Below are 21,063 nucleotides of genomic sequence, written 5' to 3'. Positions count from 1 at the left end.
TAAGGCTGGAATAAACTACACAACTTTTAAAATCAGAACAGATTGTTAAAAACTAGCCATCTTACGTTTGCCTACTTTGTAAATGGTTACAGAGAAAAACTGGGCATTATGGGATTTTCCGCCCAAAATATGCAAACTGACTCAATTTGGGGCAGAAGTCATGTAGTTTATTCCAGCCTTTGTCTTTAGAAAACAATAACAACAACACTTTGAGAACATTCTTTTATTAAAGTACCTGAAAATGTGTCATAACATTGTGAAGAATGTAAGCATCCTTTATAACATTTATTTCACATTTACACATTTTACAAATAATTAACAATGTATAATGAACACATTAAATAAAGAAACAATGTACAGTGCCTACAAATTTGTAATGCCTAGTTTCAACAGAATGGCAACAGAATCCAAGACTATTTTTAAATTTTGGCTCTCAGCTAAAGATTCATTTTCAAGCTGCCCTGAGCAATTCATTGACTTGTGAAAACAAATTTAATGGGGGGTAGAAAAAATTGTTCTGATGCTGGACCCTTACGGTAATAGCACATTGTTCTCCAGCCAGACCCGGATCTCATCCAGGTTCCGTTTTATCCATTCGATATTGTTCTTCACAGTCTCTAGTGCCTGCTTCCTAGGCATCTCACCAGCTCCTGCGTTCGGGTGCAGTGCGAAAAAGTGCTCCATCTAAAAAGAGACCAAAATGTGAGGTATTTTACTCTTTGTTTGATTGGACAACCAAAAGTTAAAGGAGTAGTTCACTTCCAGAACAAAAAATTACAGATAATGTACTCACCCCCTCCATCCAAGATTTTCATGTCTGTCTTCAGTCGTATAGAAATTATGTTTTTTGAGGAAATCATTTCAGGATTTCTCTCCATGTAATGACTTCTATGGTGCCCCAAATTTTAAACTTCCAAAATGCAGTTTAAATGCAGCTTCAAAGCGCTCTAAACGATCCCAGCTGAGGAAGAAGGGTCTTATCTAGCGAAACGATCGGTTCTTTTCCAAAAAATTTTACAATTTAGATATTTTTTAACCTCAAACGCTCATCTTGTCGTCGGCGCGATAGCCTTGCAGGGGGTCAAATCCCAACTCAAGGACCTTTCCCGATCCTGCCCCCTATCTCTCTCCCACTTCGTTTCCTGTCCATTCTGATCTGTCCTATCATAATAAAGGCTAAAAATGTCAAAAATAAATCAATAAATAAATTCAATAAAATTGTCTAGTTCTGTGTGAACTCTGTTTTTTCTGGTCATGACAGTTCAGTTCTCATTTTCTCCTCCAACTACAAAACCATCCTACATCGCTGTTTTCCTTTTTTTTTAATAAAAGGTGTTTGATCTTCTTTGCATGCTCACTTTGTAAACACTGGGTTGGTACTTCTGCAGCGATGTAGGGTGATTTTAAAGTTGGAGGAAGAATGAGATGGGAGTTTTTAGACGGACTCGAACTGTCATGACCTGAGTTCACACAGAATTAGACAAGGCGAGAGAGTTTGAGTTTAAAAAGTATATAAATTCTCATTTAAAAAAAAAAAAAAACGTTTCGCTAGATAAGTCCCTTCTTCCTCAGCTGAGATTGTTTAGAGCCCTTTGAAGCTGCATTTAAACTGCATTTTGTAAGTTCAAATTCGGGGGCACCATAGATGTCATTACATATCCTGAAATCCTGAAATGTTTTCCTCAAAAAACATAATTACTTTTTGACTGAAGAAAGAAAGACATGAACATCTTGGATGACAAAGGGGTAAGTACACTATCTGTAAATTTTTGTCTAATCCTTTAAAACATTTTACACAAGAGTGAATTACAATTACAAAGGCAAAATTCAGTAAGTAGTAAACTAGTATTCCATTCCAAACACAGTCTTTGTCTCACCTTCCACAGCTGCAGATCAGTGTTGTATGTACTAGTAATTCTGGAGGGCAGGCGGCCCAAGTTTCTGTCATTAATAGTGTATCTAAAAGAGAAATGAAATCATATATATACATTGTTAATCTTAAAGGGAAGGCTGGTTTTCTTGCAATTTCTTCCTGTTGTTAGATGAACTAACCTGTTCACTAGGTAATCCCAGTTGAGTGTGAGCCAATCCCAGGCCATTGTTTTGCCATGTGGGTTTCTTGATACATACTGCACTAAAGTAAAAACATCTTGACTCCTCACAATGCTGTCATTTTTAGCAGCTTCAAGCAACCTGTTACAAAAGAAAGACATCTGAACAATGAATAACAAAAACAAAAAATCAAAAAAAGAAAATAAAATGTGGAAACTTGGTTTTATCCATGTTGTTGATTGGATTTTGAGTATCTGAGCTTGCCATTGATTGTGGATGAATGGGCTTTAAAGGATTAGTTCACTTTTCCTGATAATGTACTCACCCCTATGTCATCCAAGATGTTCATGTCTTTCTTTCTTCAGTCAAAAAGAAATTGAGGTTTTTGAGGAAAACATTCCAGGATTTTTCTCCATATAGTGGACTTCAATGGGGATTAACGTGTTGAAGGTCCAAACTGCAGTTTCAAAGCAGCTTCAAAGGGCTCTACATGATCCCAGCCAAGGAATAAGGGTCTTATATAGCGAAACGACTGGTCAAAATAAAAGTGTATCACTTTTTAACCACAAATGCTCATCTTCCACTAGCTAGACTTCACGCATTATGTAGTCACCAACCCAGTGTTTACAAAGTGGACATGCAAAGAAAGTCAAACGCACTTTAGAAAAAAAGGTAAAACAACAATGTTGGCTGATTTTGAAGTTGGAGAAGAAAATGAGATGGAGTTTTCACTAACTTTTTGAACCGCAGTACACAGACGAAGAACTAACCTCATGTGACCTTTCCAGCATGATTATGTAATGCGTGATTTGTGGACGCAGAGCTAGTGCAAGCTGAGCATTTGTGGTTAAAAAGTATATGAATTTTAATTTTTTTAGAAAATGACCAATTGTTTCGCTAGATAAGACCCTTATTCCTCAGTTAGGATCATGTGGAGCCCTTTGATGCTGCATTGAAACGGCAATTTGGACATTCAACCCACTGATCCCCACTGAAGTCCACAATATGGAGAAAAATCCTGGAATGTTTTCCTCCAAAACCTTAATTTCTTTTCAATTGAACAAAGAAAGACATGAACATCTTGGATGAGTTAATTATCAGGTTTTGATTAAACATTACAAGTTAAAAAGATTTTTTTAATGAAGCATATACATGGATGAATCACTCACATTAAGACCTATAATATGCATTTAGAAAATATACAGGGTGAACTTTCATGCCAACAACACTGCCCGGGTAAGAGGGAGTTTACCTATTAAGGAGAGTGATATCTTCTACTGAAGCCAGGCCGTAAAGCAGCTTGTCTTTCTCCTGGGCAAGAGTGGCAGTAAGATACTTCAAGAACATTTTTTCCCAGCTCTGGACTGATCCTGATTTCTTCATTCCGTATCGGTACACCAGAAGTCGTAAATTGACAGGCACACTGCTGCTCCCCAATCAGAAAAAGAGCCTCTTTAATACACACACTCTGACTGGACCACTAGAGCTATTTATGTATGAATGAGATTACCTAATTGTTCCATCGATCCATTTATTGAAAATGTCAGAGGCTTGGTCGAGAGCTTCCTGGTCAGCCATCTGACACGCAATGCCCAAAACTGTCTCTCTCAGCAGCCTGAACCAAAAATCAAATAAAAAATAAAAATAAATAAAAATACTACAACATTCACGTTTTCTACCAAATTGTAATGATTTTGTTTTTTAATTAAATTAATAGAGAATCCAAAATAGAAGAATTTTTCTAAGTGGTCTCAGACTTTTGGATGCCGCTGTATATCTGCCTATGGGCACACACATGCAAACTATTCAGCAAGTGCATATATATGCAGTATTTTAAAACTGAGGTCTCTGGCTTACAAGAATGATAAATCCAAGAATGTGTCCTTGGCCTGCTGTTGGAGAGTTTTTTTAGTTAGTTCTGCCAAAAAAAATCTCACCGCTGTGTTTGCGTCCCCTCGTCATTCCACCCAAGTTCTCTGGATATCTTCTGCACATGGTCACTGAAGAGTTTCTGAACAGAGACACGATGTGAAACAGACCATATGAAAAGCAGAAAATAGAAAGTAGGAACTTCTTGTAACATTTATATAAAGAACATCAGCTATAAGTCTCACACTGGGAATGAGATCACATTTGAACATTCTACATGATTTTTCATAAAATAGATAGTTTTCATGCATTGATAAGGTATTGAATTCTTTGGGATCTAACCTGGAATTTGGGGTACAGCACTGAATCATCAGCCAACATGTCTCTCACATAAGAGATAGAAGTAGCTACTCTGTCCCACACAATATACTCGGTTTCATTGGCCAGATATTTTGTTAAATTGAAGGCATGTCCATAATCGACAATATCTGCTCTGTTAATGCAAAACACAAGGCAGCACTTTAGGCATGACGTCATTGTCCTTTCTTTATTATCTCCACTATAACCATAAAAAGCTGTGCTATGAAAAATCAGTTCAAATGTGGGGCTTTTTTGCCTGTCAACAAGTCAAGATTGAAAGCATAAGCTTTCTGCAGCTGAAAGATATTTGTACTAACTTACCGTCCAAATGCAAATACATCATCAATGTAGCCGCTTCGGTCACTTGCATCATACACCTAAAAAAGATTATGTGGGTTTATAACGTTATTACACAGCGCTCTGCAATACTTGATCCTAATTGGTCAATCTCGATTTTACACTTATATATCAGTCCGCGCATCCGGCGCTATTTTCCTGTCTCTCCGATCATATAACGCAACTCTAACAAACTCTCATTGCATTAAAACGTCTCAATTATTTATTGTATCCACCTTTTTCTTAAACTCAGAAGGAAGCTGGGTGACACTTCTGGTTCATTATCCGCCATAATAAAATAACGAGAAGAATAACAACGTGTAGTAAACGGCAAAACTGTTTGCATTACAAACCAGTGTGCTTATAATTAAGACAATGCATTAAAATAATATGGTAAGACACACCCATTTGCAATATCAAGAAGCAAAACAGACTGTTTTGTACAGCTAAAAAATAGCTGGAAGCAGATGAGACTGGAAGCCACACCCATAAAATTTGTTTTGTACGTTGTAGTGGACTATTTTTTCACAGCGGAATACAGTCGGTGTAAAGCGGGAAAGGTGATTCAACGATTCAGCCGCGATTTCAACGGAAGGAATAAACGGCTTTGCATACAGGTAAGATTGGAAAATAATTTATGTGTAATCTCAAATTTGTGTCCACGTATTTAATTTTTTGATCAGTAGGAGTGCAATAAGGTCTATAATGTATATTCAGCCACTCATTATTATTGTAATGAACATATTGCTTTTGTCTCTGTAGTTAAGTTGGCTTGAGAAAGCCAATTTACTGATATGCTATTTTCTTCTGAGACTAAATCTGTCGACACTAGCTCGTCGCTTTAACTCTACAAACTCAGCCCAGATCTTCAGACCGATCCGACCGGGTGTGCTATATCTTTTCTAACTGATCGGACTTACGGTTTTCCTAAAAATGACGATTAAAATTGGGAAAAATCCCATAGACTTACATTGACGGAATGTTCAAATGAGCCAACACTTTCAAATTCCAACTGTCAAAACTCCCAGAATCCTTTGAGACTCAATCAAGCTTCCCTTCTATGTACTGTATTTCTAATCCATTCAAACTCATTCAAACTCATCTATCTATCTGCCTAGCAACCAGAATCATGCTAGTAACTTGCTAATCATGCTAGCAAAATGCTAGTAACTTGCTAATCATGCTAGAAACATGCTAGCAACATGCTAGTAACTTGCTAATCATGCTAGTAACATACTAGTAACTTGCTAATCATTCTAACAACATGCTAGTAACTTGCTAGTCATGCTAGAAACATGCTAGTAACTTGCTAATCATGCAAGCAACATGCTAGTAACTTGCTAATCATGCTAGAAACATGCTAGCAACATGCTAGTAACTTGCTAATCATGCTAGTAACATACTAGTAACTTGCTAATCATTCTAACAACATGCTAGTAACTTGCTAGTCATGCTAGAAACATGCTAGTAACTTGCTAATAATGCTAATAACATGCTAATGACATGCTAATCATGCTACAATGATGCTAGCAACATGCTACTAACTTGCTAATCTTGCTAGAAACATGCTAGCAACTTGCTAATCATGCTAGTAACTTGCTAATCATGCTAGCAAAATGCTAGTAACTTGCTAATCATGCAAGCAACATGTTAGTAACTTGTTAATCATGCTAGAAACATGCTAGCAACATGCTAGTAACTTGTTAATCATGCTAGAAACATGCTAGTAACTTGCTAATCATTCTAACATGCTAGTAACTTGGTAGTCATGCTAGAAACATGCTAGTAACTTGCTAATCATTCTAACAACATGCTACTAACTTGGTAATTCTGCTAAAAACATGTTAGCAACTTGCTAATCATGCTACAATCATGCTAGCAACATGCTACTAACTTGCTAATCTTGCTAAAAACATGCTAGCAACTTGCTAATCATGCCAGAAACATGCTAGCAACTTGCTAATCATGCTAACAACATACTAGTAGCTTGCTAGTCATGCTCGAAACATGCTACCAACATGCTAGTAACTTGCTAATCATGTTAGCAACATGCTAGTAACTTGCTAATCTTGCTAGAAACATGCTAGCAACTGGCTAATCATGCTAGAAACATGCTAGTAACTTGCTAATCATGCTAGTAACTTGCTAATCATGCTAACAACATGCTAGTAACTTGCTAATTATGTTAGCACCATGTTAGTAAAATGCTAGTAACTTGCTAATAATCCTATAAGCATGCTAACAACATGCTAGTACCTTGCTAATCATTGTAACATCATGCTAGTCACATGTTAATCATGTTAATAACATGCTAACAACATTCTATCTATCTATCTATGTATCTATCTATCTCTGACAGACTGTATTGCCTTAAAAACATCCAGACGTTAACCTTTTAAAACTACTTTAGAATTCAAACTATTTCAGACTGAAAACCATCAAACTTAAAACTTTATAAACTTTATAAACTTTTCGAACTTTTTAAAAATGTTCTGTTCCGGCTTTCTCAAGTCAACTTAAAGTTTCTCTTGACAAACTTTTTTATCTAGTTACAGTTGTGTTAGTTCTGACAGACAAATTTATATGAACAGTAATACCTGATGATCTACAGAAAGTTGCTCGGCAATAGCACTCCATACATGGTCATGGTGATTTACTCTGTAAAAGCTGATGTGGTCTTTGTTGACTTTGATGAGACCATCGTCAGCAGGGGAGTATCCAGTAATGACTACCTCTAATTAAACACAGGCCATTGACAGAAATTACACAGCAGAACATCTCAATTAAACACAGCTTATTCCTCAATGCCAAAAAAGGTCTGAGCGTATGATCTTGTTCACCTGTTTGTCCTTTGTCAAATAGGAAAGAGCCGTTTTTGGAGTCGGTTGTGCTCCATTTGACAGGAATTGTCCATTTGTAGCTGTGGAAAAATAGTTAAAACATCTGAATGAACTAAGTAAAAAACAGAGTTCAGTTCATTATCTGTGTTCCTTCCTGTGAAGAATATCAGGGAAATTATTTTTTGTGATTATGTTGTAAAACTTAGTAGAGGGTAGTAACCAAGAGATTGGTCGCAGATCTGTTCTGACCTCAGACAGTAAGGATAAATCAATCACATGATTGTGAAGAATTCAGAAATCAAAATAAATGTGCTTGTCTACTTTGAAAAAAGGAGTACAAAAACATTTACCATATCTGTTGTTCTTGACGTCAAAGGCTGTGCATTTGATTAAACAGTGTTTTGGTGCAAATTCATCTGTCATTTGGCAGTATGGCTAATACAATATTTGGCCCAATATATACATTATACATCTGTACATGTCATGTTGATTATTTTTGCAAAAAGTTGAACCTATTTGATTCATGATAATATTACTGAATGTCTGAGTGTTTGATTCCATTAATGTTTTATTTTGATATAGAGGGACATGGCACTATCAGACTCACCCCTGGGGAGTGGTAGGCTGATTGGGGTCAGCATTGGGGTCCAGGAGAAACCTGGCCTGGCTGAGTTTAGCTTCAGTGGCTGTGTTGGTCAGAGTCAGCACAGGATAACCCATCTGCTTGGTCCATGTGTCCATAATTTCTGCCACAGGTACCCCACTCTCCTGTGACCCAAGAGAGATATATATTACCAGTCAAAGTTTAGAATAATTAAGAACTCTTAAAATGTTTTTGAAAGAAGTCTCTTGTGCTCACAAAGGCTACATTTATTTGATTAGAGGAAAAAGAAGAAATTGTGACAGTATTGTTTAAAATAATAAAAAAGGAATTAATACTTTTATTAAGCAAGGAAGTAATAAGTTGATCAAAAGTGACAGTAAAAGCATTTATGTTACAAAAAAATCAGTAATATTTTTACTATTTAAATTAACTGCTTTCTATTTGAATATATTTAAAAATGTAATTTATTCCTGTGATCAAAGCTAAATTTTCAGCATCATTTAATATGCTGATTTGCTGTTTAAGATTTAATTTAAGAACAGTTGAGTATACATTTTTTTTTCAGGAATCTTTGAAGAATAGAAATATCCAAAGGTCAGCATTTTTTTAAATACAAATTAATACTCTTATTATTACAATTATTGAAATTGATCAATAATTGATGATAAAGACATTTATAATGTAACAAAATATTTATTTTTCAAATGCTATTCTTCTGAACTTTCTATTCATAAAAAACCTTACAAAATTCTACTCAGCTGTTTTCAATATAATAATAATAGTAAATGTTTTTGAGCAGCAAATCAGAATATTAGAATGATTTCTGAAGGATCATGTGACTGTTTAAAATTTAGCTTTGAAATCACAATAATAAATTACATTTTAAAATATATTCAAATAGAAAACAGTTATTTTAAATGTTTTTGCTGTACTTTGGATCAAATAAATGCAGGCTTGGTGAGCAGAAAAGACAAATTTTTAGCTAAAGACTAGTATTGTAAATGCTATTCTTCTGAATTTTATATTCATCAAAGAATGCTAAAAAAATTCATCATGATTTCCACAAAAATACTAAGGCGCAAAAAATGGTTTTCAACACTGACAATAAAAAGAACCATTATTAATAACTGAGCATCAATAATAACTGAAAATATTTCAGCACCAAATCAGCATATTGAATCAGAATAATGATTTCTGAAGGATCATGTAACATTGAAGACTGAAACGCCTGCTGAAAATTCAGCTTTAATAATTTAAAAAAATATAATAATAGTTAATACATTCTTGAACAAAAACTGGACAAATCAAAATTAAAATGGCATTGTATAATCAGTAAAAGATATTTACATCAGCCAAGGCTTTCCAAAAGTCTGCAGTCTTTGCATTCTGGAATGGGTACCTTTTTAGATATTGCTGTGGTGACAAAGAAAGCATCACATGTTTAATGTACAGTGTAAGTGCGGAGTCACTAGAAAATATATGTAAAAAGCAGGGCGCCTTACTCGACATCCATCCCTAAATGTGTCACGGCCCAGCAAATCCTCCAGCATTCGTAAAATAGAAGCACCCTAAAACAGAATGAGATCAGAGTTACCAATTCATAGCAAATAGAGCTGATCAACAACACCAAGTTAAGCATTACTGACTTAAATTTACCTTGTTATATGAGATTGCATCAAACACAGATGTGATCTCAGCAGGGCTGGACACATCCACGATAATAGGATGGGAAGAGAGAAGAGCATCATCAACCATGACAGGAAATACATCACTGATAAGCATGATGTCTCGCTGAGAAAACACAAGATGAATTGGAATAAACATGGCATCCAGCCTCAATGTAATTGAATGGTTTCAGAGAGATATTGCCTATTTAGGAATATATTTGAATGATTCAGGCATGTGCTCACCATTCCCCAGTCAGACTCGGCTTGTTCCACCCCCACATACTCAAAAAAGCTGGCAAAGCCCTCGTTCAGCCACAGGTCGTCCCACCAGTCCATGGTCACAATATTTCCAAACCACTGCAAATGAAAGACAAAACAGTTCCTTAAACAGCAGACCCCAAATACCTCATGCTTATTCAGCCCTATATTGTTCCTGTAACAGGGCTTTTCATAAGTACATTTGTACATTTTGTACATATTTTTTACAAGGACATTTTTGTCAGATATTTATAGCAATGTCATATTTTAAGAATTTAATACATTTGAGAATTTAATACATTTTATGTATATATATATATATATATATTAGACTATTTCATTATTATAATAATTATGAGTAACACTTTGAACTTACAAATAAATAAACATAATTATAATAGATACAAGAATTCAGTACATGAGCTATGCAATCAAAGTCGGCAGCATGAGTTGTCGGCACGATGGAGGCTGTATAAATGTCTTTACAAGGAAAGAAGTTACAAATTCTCTAATTACATCATGATTTTACATTCTGTTATATCATCATTTAACATTTTAAGCCATGTGTAACTTCGGATTGTTTTTTGGACCTTGGACCTGGTTATAAAAAGATAATCTTATCAGTATGCAATGTTACTGCAGTCATTATCCCAAAAAAAAGCACTGTATTGGATTCTTTTAAGAGAGTGTAATATATAACTGTGTTATAGTAATCTTTATGACAATCATATTTTTCTCTGTCGGCCTGTCACAGTAAATGGATCTGATAAATTTACCCTATTTGATTGAAAATGCAGTTACAGGAAACAGTAAAATGAGATGCATGCTCAGCACAGGGAGTTCTGCCAATTCGGTTCTGACGTGTGACTGATGATGTACTGTATACTCGACTGTCTTCGCTCTGCGTAGTGTCCTGGACAGAGCACCTGTAGTGTGCTTTCAAGCACTGCTGCTTGGTATGAGTGATATTTATTGGAGAGTTTCACTTCCAGAATGAAAATTTCCTGATAATGCGCTCACCCCCATGTCATCCAAGATTTTCTTGTCTTTCTTTCTTCATTCAAAAAGAAATAAAGGTTTTTGAGGAAAACATTCCAGGGTTTTTCTCCATATAGTGGACTCCAAAAGGGGATCAGATGGTTGAAGGTCTAAATTGTAGTTTCAATGCAGCTTCAAAGGGCTCTACACGATCCCAGCCGCGGCATAAGGGTCTTATCTTGTACGATCTGTAATTTTCTAAGAAAAATACAGTTTTTATACTTTTTAACCTCAAATGCTCATCTTGCACTAGCTTGACTCCACACATTGCGTAATCACGCACACGTGACGTAGATGGAATGACCGACCCAGTGAAACGTACAAAGAAAGTCAAGCGAACGTGCAAAGAAAGTCAAATGGTCTTTACAAAAAAAAAGTGAAAACCGATGTTGGATGATTTTGAACTACCTTTTTGAACTGGAGTACACAGACTAAGAACTAACCACGTGTGACTTTTCCAACGTGATAACACAATACGTGAAGATGCACATGTGCAGCGCAGAGCTGGTGCAAGATGAGCATTTGTGGTTAAAAAGTAAATAAGTTTGTATTTTTAAGAAAACAACAGATCGCTTTGCTATTATAAAACCTTTGTGTAGAGCCCTTTGAAGCTGCACTGAAACTACAATTTGGACCTTCGACCTACTGGTCACCATTGAAGTCCATATGGAGAAAATCCCTGGAATGTTTTCCTCAAAAAAACTATTTCTTTGCGACTGAGGAAAGAATGACATGAACATCTTGGATGACATAGTATATTACATTAAAAAATCTAGAGTCACAACTTGTCCTCTTTCACTAATCAGAATATGTGATAGGGTTAGTAACCTGGTGAACAAGCTCATGCGCAATGACACTGGCCACTCGCTGTTTGTTGATTGAGGAGGACTCCTTCTCATCGAACAGCAGGTTTGTTTCTCTGTAAGTGATCAAGCCCCAGTTCTCCATCGCCCCTGTCCCAAAGTCTGGGATCGCTATCTTATCTGCAACAGAGACAGAATATAATCTACATTTTTTATTTGGTCACAATAATCATTGTATAGATAGACATGATATGAATCAGTTGATAAGATATGATGTGTTACGTTTAACTGCTTTATATAACATTTTACCACATCAATACACTCTATAAACCATGATGACAAAGCACAAAACTGGTTTGTAACAACTTGCAAATTTATTACAAATAAAAAAAAGTAATTGGTTCTATTGCGTAAGTATTCATACCCTTTTCTGGGACACTTGGAATTTAGCTCAGGAGCACTCATATCATTTGTAGATGTTACTACACAACTACAGTTAAACAGTAGTTGGAAAGGCACACACCTCTCAATAAAATGTCTAACAGCTGAAAATGCATATCAGACCAGAAAAACCAAGCCTTGGTTAGACTGGTGACCAAGAAGCTGATGGTCACTCTAGTTGAGCTCCATGATCATATATGCAGATGGGAGAAACTTACAGAAGGACAAACGTCACTGCAACACTCAATCCTCTCCTCAGTGAAGACACATGAAAACACACTTGGAATTTGCAAAAAAAAAGCACATAAAGGAACCTCTGTGAAAGACTGTGAGAAACAAGATTCTCTGGTCTGATGAACCATAATTCCAAGCATCAAGTTTGGAGCAAACCAAGCACTGCTCATCATCTGCAGAGTAACATCCCAACAGTAAAGTGTGGTGGTATCAACCTCATACTGTGGGGCTTTTTTTCAGCGGCAGGGACTGAGGGACTCGTCACATTAAAAGGAAAGCTCAACACAGCAAAATATTGAGATAACCTTAATGAAAGGCAGTCCAGAGCATTCAGAACCTTAGACTGGGCAAAAAGGTTCACCTTCCAACAGGACAATGACCCTAAGCCGGAAGTGTGGCTTATAAACAACTCTGTGAATGTCCTTAAGTGGCCCACCCACAGCCTGGGCTTGAACACAATCACGCATTTCTGGAGAAACCTGAAAATGTCTGCTATCCCCATGCATCAGAGCTTGAAAGGTGAAGAGATGAGAAGAATAAGGGCAGATATTTGCCAAATGCTGATGGGCAGAGCTTGTCGCATCATACCCAAAAAGACTTGAGGCTGTAAAGGTGCTTCAACAAAGTACCGTGTTAAGGGTATGGATACTTGTGCAATGTAATTATTTCAGTTTTTTTTTCATTTTAATGAATTTGCAAAGTTGTCACAAAGCTGTATTTTTGCTTTGTCATTATGGTATATGGAATGTAGATTGATGTGGGAAATAAAGGCTGCAAAATAACAAAATGTAAAAAAAAAAAATATATATATATATATATATATATATAGTAATTAAAAAGTATGCCCACTTACAGTTTTTTATAAATGAGTTAAAAATTATTAAAAGAGCTGTATTATGTCATGCATAACAGCATCGTGGCATTGCCTCATAAACTGATAATTATAATAAGTAATAATTAATAATGATGAAACCTCTGTAATATGATAAACAGTTCAAAACTAAAAATGTCTGCGGATTTACCAAGTTTCTCTATAGAATATTCCATGTCAAAATACTCCTCAAAGTAATCAAATATGATCTTGGTGACATTTGCAGCATATTCAGCGGTTGAGATCTGCAAAGGCTGAGCATAGATCCGCAGCTGGCAGGAGGGAGAGAAAGAGATGAATAAGAAAAATCCACAGAGGTTTCGGTGTACTAACTGTCAAGAATTATTTCAGCAAATTTGGGATTCAGTAGAAAAAACACTGAAAGAGCGCTTACTGGTATATTTCTTTTCGACATCCGCTCCACATAAGTGAACTGGTGAACGGCAAAACATACCAGATAGGTACTCATCTTTACAGATTTTTTAAAGGATGTTTTTGTCTTTCGGTCCGACACGTTTTCTGTTTTCTATGAAAAAGAGAGTGTTAGGAGTTATACTTAACATCTATCAACTGAATAGGAAGAAAGCAACCAGATTTACCAGAGCCATAATGAAAACCACACACTCATACAAGCAGACTGATGGTTCAAATCTTGGTTAAAAGTTTGAGCTATTTTGAAACCTTCAGTAATTGTTTTGAAGGCTCAGAGAGCAAGGGAACATACCTCCACAGGCATGTTGGACAGCGCATCGTATGCACTGTCATGGGTAATGGAGATTGTGTAGGTTGCCTTTTTGTTGGGCTCATCAAAACAGGGAAAAGATTTACGAGCATCCGTGGGTTCATGGTCTGTTGCAGCGATTTTCCTGTAAAAGATTAGAGCAGGGTTCATAAAACTTAACTAGTGGTTTACGTTTACCTCAGTAACCACATGTGGGGAAAGTCCAACCACATTTTCATTAACATCTAATCAAGTTTGATTACAACTAAATTAAACTCACTGACAGTTATGTGTGCGCAATAAAATAGATTTTAGTGGCTTCTGAAATTTTGCCCAAATGCTTTAGAACAAAGTGAAAAGTAATTTAAATTACATTAATAAACATAATCTATTCCTATTTGGTGTGAGTCCTAGTTCTTGGAACTCATCATGGATAATAAAGACTTTGTTGTTAATCATATATAATATTATATGATACATAATATTGTGTGCTTGTTTGGCTGTTAGTTTTTCTCAGATCCAACAACAGAATAGAGGAGTAACAGCTTAAAACCATGTTACTTCATGAATAAATAAGCTTTAGCAGATGTAGTTGTCTCATTCTTGGCACCTCTCAGCTTTCGTTCCAAGAAATGAGGGTACATGTCAGTTCAGCCCATTTGTTAAAATTTCACACCATTCCCAAATCAGATAATATATGTAATGACCCCATCAATGGCAACTATCCCACATTAACAAAAATACTACATCCTAGAGAGCATATTTAAGTACACTACCGTTCAAATGTTTGGGGTCAGTACATTTTTATTGTTTCTTTCTTTTTTTTTTTTTTTTTTAAGAAATTAATACTTTTATTCACCAAGGATGTATTAAGTTAATAATTTTTAAAAGTTTATTAAAAGTTAATAATAAATAATTTACATTGTTATAAAATATTTATATTTTGAATAAACACTGTACTTTTTAAACTTGTTATTCATGAAAGAATCCTGAAAAAAAAAAAAAAATCACAGGTTCCAAAAAATATTTGGCAGCACAACTGTTGATATTATCCAACATTGATCATTCTAATAATAAATCCGCATATTAGAATGATTTCTGAAGGATCATGTGACACTTAAGACTGGAGTAACAGCTGATAAAAATTCAGCTTTTCATCACAGGAATAAATTCTATTTTAAAGTATGTTAAAATAAAAAACATTATTTTATATTGTAAAAACATTTTGCAATATTACTGTTTTTTTTTCTATATTTTTAATCAAATAAATGCAGCCTTGATGAGCATAAGAGACTTCTTTAAAGACTATTACAAGTCTTACTGACCCCAAACTTTTGAACGGTAGTGTATGAATCAGTTGCGCTTAGAGAAATAAAAGGCAACAGCTTGGCAATACTCAAGCTCTGAAAATAAACGGCAAGCGTAACGTTGTTAAATACTTAACATTGCAATCTCATTGGGATTTTCCACCATTTTGATATTTCCCTCAGAGACTATAACTCATTTCTCTGTGGAGCAGAGGTCTTATCCAAGCTGTGGGCTGCAATCAGACATTCATGTTCTGTGAAATCTGTCCCCTGTCAATCAGAGGGACTGAGATGTAATAGGGAGAAAATGTAGATAAAAAGCCTAAGTTGGCGAGACATTTCTGGAACACGTTATAATATGGTAAAAGGTCATTTGCATTAGTAAGATCTGACTGTTGAAGCCAAGCATCAAATAAATCTTGGGAAGTTTATCCACTCTGATACATTAAAATAATGTAATATCTTGAATTATCATTCAGATAATACAAGATATTATGCAAACATAATAGGTCATTTCTAGTTCAGATAGATAACCTACGGTCTACTAGTCAGCATATTTGCAAACAGACCAGGTCACCTAAAGTTTAAAGGCAACAGAGTTTTATAGTACAAGTGTGACAACAGTCCTGATAAAGAGTTTACTATTTGGTGGTGTCTGATGGCCCTGAGATGGTCATGGATGGGTAACTTTGTAACTGCAACCTTTTCTGTGTGCGTAGTTATTATAGTAACTGGTACATACAAAATAAATAAAATAAAAAACACCTATTGAACCCTGGACAGGCTTGTAAAATACTTAAATAATTGTACTCATGATTAATTTGTGGAATTTGTGCCTTTCTGGAGTACTAAAACTGATAAAATGTTGAGGAAATTATACTTATTTTTTCTTTAAAATTTCATTTAGACCTTTAAAATGCCAACCATTTTACAGGTCATCACAACATAAAGTTGAGGTCAAAAGTTTACATTAGCCTTGCAGAATCTGCAAAATGTTAATTAGTTTACCAAACCCAGAGGAATCATACAAAATGCATGTTATTTTTTATTTAGTACTGAACTGAATAAGATATTTCACATAATCCACAAGAGAAAATAATAGTTTAATATTAATAGTAAATTACCCCGTTCAAAATGTTACATATGCTTGAGTCTTAACTTGAGTCTGTGTTGTTACCTGGATGATCCACAGCTGTGTTTTTTGTTTAGTGATAGTTGTTCATGAGTCCCTTGTTTGCCCTGAACAGTTAAACTGCCTGCTGTTCTTCAGAAAAATCCTTCAGGTCCCACAAATTCTTTGGTTTTTTAGCATTTTTGTGTGTTTGAACCCTTTCCAACAGTGACTGTATGATTTTGAGATCCATCTTTTCACACTGAGGACAACTGAGGGACTCATATGCAATACAGCAATATAATACAGAAGGTTCAAACACTCATTGATGCTCCAGAAGAAAAAACGATGCATTAAGAGCGAGGGGTGAAAACTTATTGAATTTGAAGTTCAGGGTAAATTTAACTTATTTTGTGTTCTGAAAAACATGTATCTTCTGTAGCTTCTGAAAGGCAGTACTAAATGAAAAAATATGATATTTAGGCAAAATAAGAAAAATGTACACATCTTCATTCTGTTCAAAAGTTTACACCCCCGGCACTTAATGCATCATTTTTTCTTTCTGGAGCATCAGTGAGTGTTTGAACCTTCTGTAATAGTTGAGTCCTCAGTTGTCCTCAGTATGAAAAGATGGATCTCAAAATCATACAGTTATTGTTGGAAAGGGTTCAAATACACTAAAAAAGATGAAAAACCAAAGAATTTGTGGGACCTGAAGGATTCTTCTGAAGAACAGCGGGCGGACAAACAAGGGACTCATAAACAACTATCACTAAACAAAAAAACAGATGTGGATCATTCAGTTAACAACACAGTATTAAAAATCAAGCATATGTAAACTTTTGAACAGGGTCATTTTTATAAATTCAACTATTATTTTCTCTTTTAGACTATATGTTAACATCTTTATTTGGAAATAATGTTGACCATTTAGCTTTAGCTTAGAGAAGAAACATTGGCCAAAGATGGATGAACTGAAAAGCAAACCCAAAAATGAAAATTCTGTCACCCTAATGTTGTTCCAAACCTATAAGACCTTTATTCATGACCCAGAAGAGAAAATTTGTTAAACAAAGTAATTGTTTTGTTTTCTGTGCACAAAAAGTATTCTCATAGCTTCGTAAAATTACTATTTTAACCATGTTCTTACTGCGTTTCTGGGTCTGGGAACATTTCAGTTACATTGCTGTCTATGGACGGTCAAAAAGCTCTTAGATTTTATCAAAACTATCTTAATTTGTGGTGTGAAGATGAACAAAGGTCTTATGGGTTTGGAACGACATGAGCGTGAGTAATTAATGACAGAATTTTCATTTTTGGATGAGCTATCCCTTTAACTCAATGATCATTCTATAAATAACTACAATGCTGTCCAAAGTTTGGTGTCAGTAAGATTCTTTTGTTGTTGTTGTTGTTGTTGTTAAGACATTACTTCACTTTTGATCAATTTAATGCGTCCATGTTGAATAGAACTATTAAAGAGATTTATAATATCCACAAAAATATTAGGCAGCACAGTTTTCAACATTGATGGTAATAAAAAAAAAATGTTTCTTGAGCATCAAATCAGCATATTAGAATGATTTCTAAATCATGTGACACTGAAGACGGAAGTAGTGATGTTGAAAATTCAGCTTTGCATCACAGGAACATAGGATGCAATATATTAAAGTCTAATAATATATCACAATATTAGTTTTTACTGTATTTTTGATCATATAAATTACACTGACTAATTACACCACAAAATACATTTCTACAATATAGATGTCTTGACGCTTACTTGGTAACTTCATTCTCCTTATACGTGGTCTTGTAGAAGCCAACCAGAGAGCCATTGAGCCACCCCTGGAAGTTTAGAGTGAGGATGTAGTGCTCGTCTGGGCCAGTGACACTCAGCTTCTCCACCGCCTCCACCACCACATACTCCTGCGGCTTGTACTCAAAGCATTCCTTCACCCGAACAGAGGTCAAGCCAGACGGGCCGCTGCGCTGTAGAGAGGGCACCGCGGTGACAAAAGTCTCTCGGATATGGAGCCACAGGTGCTGACTGGACTGCGTCAGGTTCAGATGGATGGACACGCTCCCTGTGTAGATGTCCGTGTCGAGGTCGGGCTCCAGATGCAGATCGTAATGGAATGGCACCATAAAGTCAGGTAAGCGGAAGTTGGTCCAGTCGCCGTTTGTGTTGTCGGATGGTTTGCAGGGACCTCGGTTATCTGGTGGCGTTGTAGGTAATGGTGTCGTGGGTGCTGGTGTTGGTTTGGGTTCCTCTTCGGATGAGGAGGTCTTCTGACTCAAACCAACTCCGAGCCCCACGGCAACACCTGTCACGATGACGACGGCGCAGATGATAGCAGCATGCTTGCCTCGGATAAGGTACCGCTTTTCCTTCTTTTCGAATTCCAGACTTTCCATGACGAGCCGTCAAATGCAGACGCGGAGTCAGAATGTGTACAAACACTCAAAGTTCAGAAAATCAGAACACTCTCTCCCTGTGAACCCACACGAACACACTCTCTATCCTTACGCTTCCTTTTGCCTCCAAAGAGAGAAAACAGCTGTGTCTGGATTCCCAAATGTGTGGACATACGCAGTCCCACACACACTCATGCAGGGCAGCCTGTGGGAGGCACAGAGGTTAAAGCAGGAGTTAAGTTTCACCACAGTCTAAAAAATTGCTCTGATCTCTGTAAGGTCACGGCCCCACGGTTGTCAAAACGTCTACGCCAGGAGGTGATCCTTAAGCTGGACTGTGGCAAGTCCTCACTCAACAAATCTCACGCTGATAGCGGTGATACATAGGGGACAGGGGCTGAATTTGCACCGCCCATCAGTTAAACATAAATCAAAATATGTTAATCAGCAGTCAGAGAGGAATCACAAACAAGCATCAGAGAGAGAGCCATGGGGGAGGGAGACATAGGAAAGCTGAGTAAAAATGGAAGGAGGAGAGGAATGGGCTTACGGGAGAGAACTGGGGAATGTTTCGAAGCTGTCGAAAGTGGCTACAGCAGTTTTAAATGGAGCTTTAATCACATCATCTTACATTTAAAGTGACAAATGTTGTGATCAAAGACCTTGAATAGGATGTACAATTGATGTTTCCTTCCTCAAAGCAGTTTCATTTATTCATTTTTTGAATGCAGTTGATTATAATAGATGTTTGATTAAAAAAGTCTTGAAAGCTCAGGTTAATATTTTTAAAGCATCCATACACATATGGTAAGTGTACATCCTTCAGAATAGAGGTGCCAAAACTTTTTACTCTGTGTAAAAGAATAATTTAAATAAAATAACGATTATTGGGGGATATAAGAAAATACTATTTCAGTCTTTGTACTTTAAAATGTCATGTTTAATTCAATTTGTCACTTGTCACTTATCAATAGTTGTGAAATTTACTAGCAATTCCTGAGTGACATTTTTTCAAAGTATATCTATATACATCTGGGGTTTTTTTCAGTGTCAAGGGCCAAAAACTTGATTGAGGGCTGTGGGCTGAAAGTAAATGCATTATACCAAACAATATTTTATTTACATTTATATTAAAAGCAAATTCACTTCTAAGGACACTTCTAAGCAAATAAATAAATAAATAATAATGAAAAGTTATTAAACATATTTTAGAAGTGATAATATGCTTCTCTGAGATGTTTTTTCCCCTTATGTTCAAAGAAAATAGCATCATACACTCTTAAAACTAAAGGTGTATGATTTTATTATAGTAAAAGTGTTTTTTGGTGCATTGATTACCATTTGTATAACCATAGTTTTACTATAAACACCATGGTTAAACCAGTTAATGTAGCAAGACCATGTCTAATTTGTGGTTACCATAACTATAGTAACCATGTTTTTTTGTTTTTTTTTTGTAGTAAAACCATGGTTAATTTTCGTAAGCGTTCCAAAAGGGTGTTTTTGCATTGATGCCATAGAAGAACCATTTTTGGTTCCCCAAAGAACCTTTTTAGTGAACAGTTCCTAAAATAACCATTTTGAGAAACATTTTAAAAGTCTAAAGAACCTTTTTCGACTATAAAGAACCTTTTCTGCATTTGAAAGTTCCATGGATGTTCAAGGTTCTTTATAGAACCATTGATGCCAATAAAGAACCTTTGTTTTGTAGGCCAACTTTGGCATCTGTTCTTTAGAATAATCTGCCCTAAAATTTGTGACATTCATCTAAATGGCAACAATCCATAAATACTAACCACAATAACTCACTGCATGTCTTTATTGAATCCGCTTCATAACATTCAAAAGTGAAAATCTGGATAATTATGCTTTGGTAATTTGAGCGAGATATTACTATTTAAGTCCAAAGTATATACTTCACTTTTAATTATGCTTTGGTAATTTGAGCCAGATGTTAATATTTAAGTCCAAAGTATACTTCACTTTCTACGCATATGCAAGGGACAGTGCACGTTACACAAATCTTGTCATTAGAATAGTATGCGTGTACTGTACACACACTACCTGATATTTAAAACTGTAGTAAAAGTGATTTTTGGCGCATTGATTACCATTTGTATAACTGTAGTTTTA

At 35.7% G+C, this 21,063-nt stretch overlaps 1 protein-coding gene across 1 annotated transcript; it reads right to left on the bottom strand.

Moving 5' to 3' along the window:
* Positions 1 to 214: 214 nt before the first annotated feature.
* On the bottom strand, positions 215 to 19,296 carry enpep (glutamyl aminopeptidase). The gene is made up of 20 exons (XM_051126459.1): positions 18,296 to 19,296; positions 14,098 to 14,239; positions 13,768 to 13,899; positions 13,525 to 13,645; positions 11,853 to 12,007; positions 9,972 to 10,085; positions 9,718 to 9,852; positions 9,564 to 9,629; positions 9,409 to 9,474; positions 8,065 to 8,225; positions 7,458 to 7,537; positions 7,215 to 7,351; positions 4,603 to 4,658; positions 4,264 to 4,414; positions 3,990 to 4,063; positions 3,563 to 3,667; positions 3,305 to 3,478; positions 2,053 to 2,193; positions 1,878 to 1,959; positions 215 to 684 (listed from the first exon to the last, which is right to left on the bottom strand). The coding sequence occupies exons 1-20, from the start codon at positions 18,928 to 18,930 to the stop codon at positions 532 to 534; spliced, it is 2,880 nt and encodes a 959-aa protein (XP_050982416.1). The 5' UTR covers positions 18,931 to 19,296; the 3' UTR covers positions 215 to 531.
* Positions 19,297 to 21,063: the final 1,767 nt, after the last annotated feature.

Source organism: Labeo rohita, chromosome 13 (genome assembly GCF_022985175.1).
Source record: "Labeo rohita strain BAU-BD-2019 chromosome 13, IGBB_LRoh.1.0, whole genome shotgun sequence".
In the NCBI taxonomy this organism is placed as follows: domain Eukaryota; kingdom Metazoa; phylum Chordata; class Actinopteri; order Cypriniformes; family Cyprinidae; genus Labeo; species Labeo rohita.
Note: the sequence above shows the minus strand (reverse complement) of the source record. Positions and strands in the feature narration are given on the sequence as shown.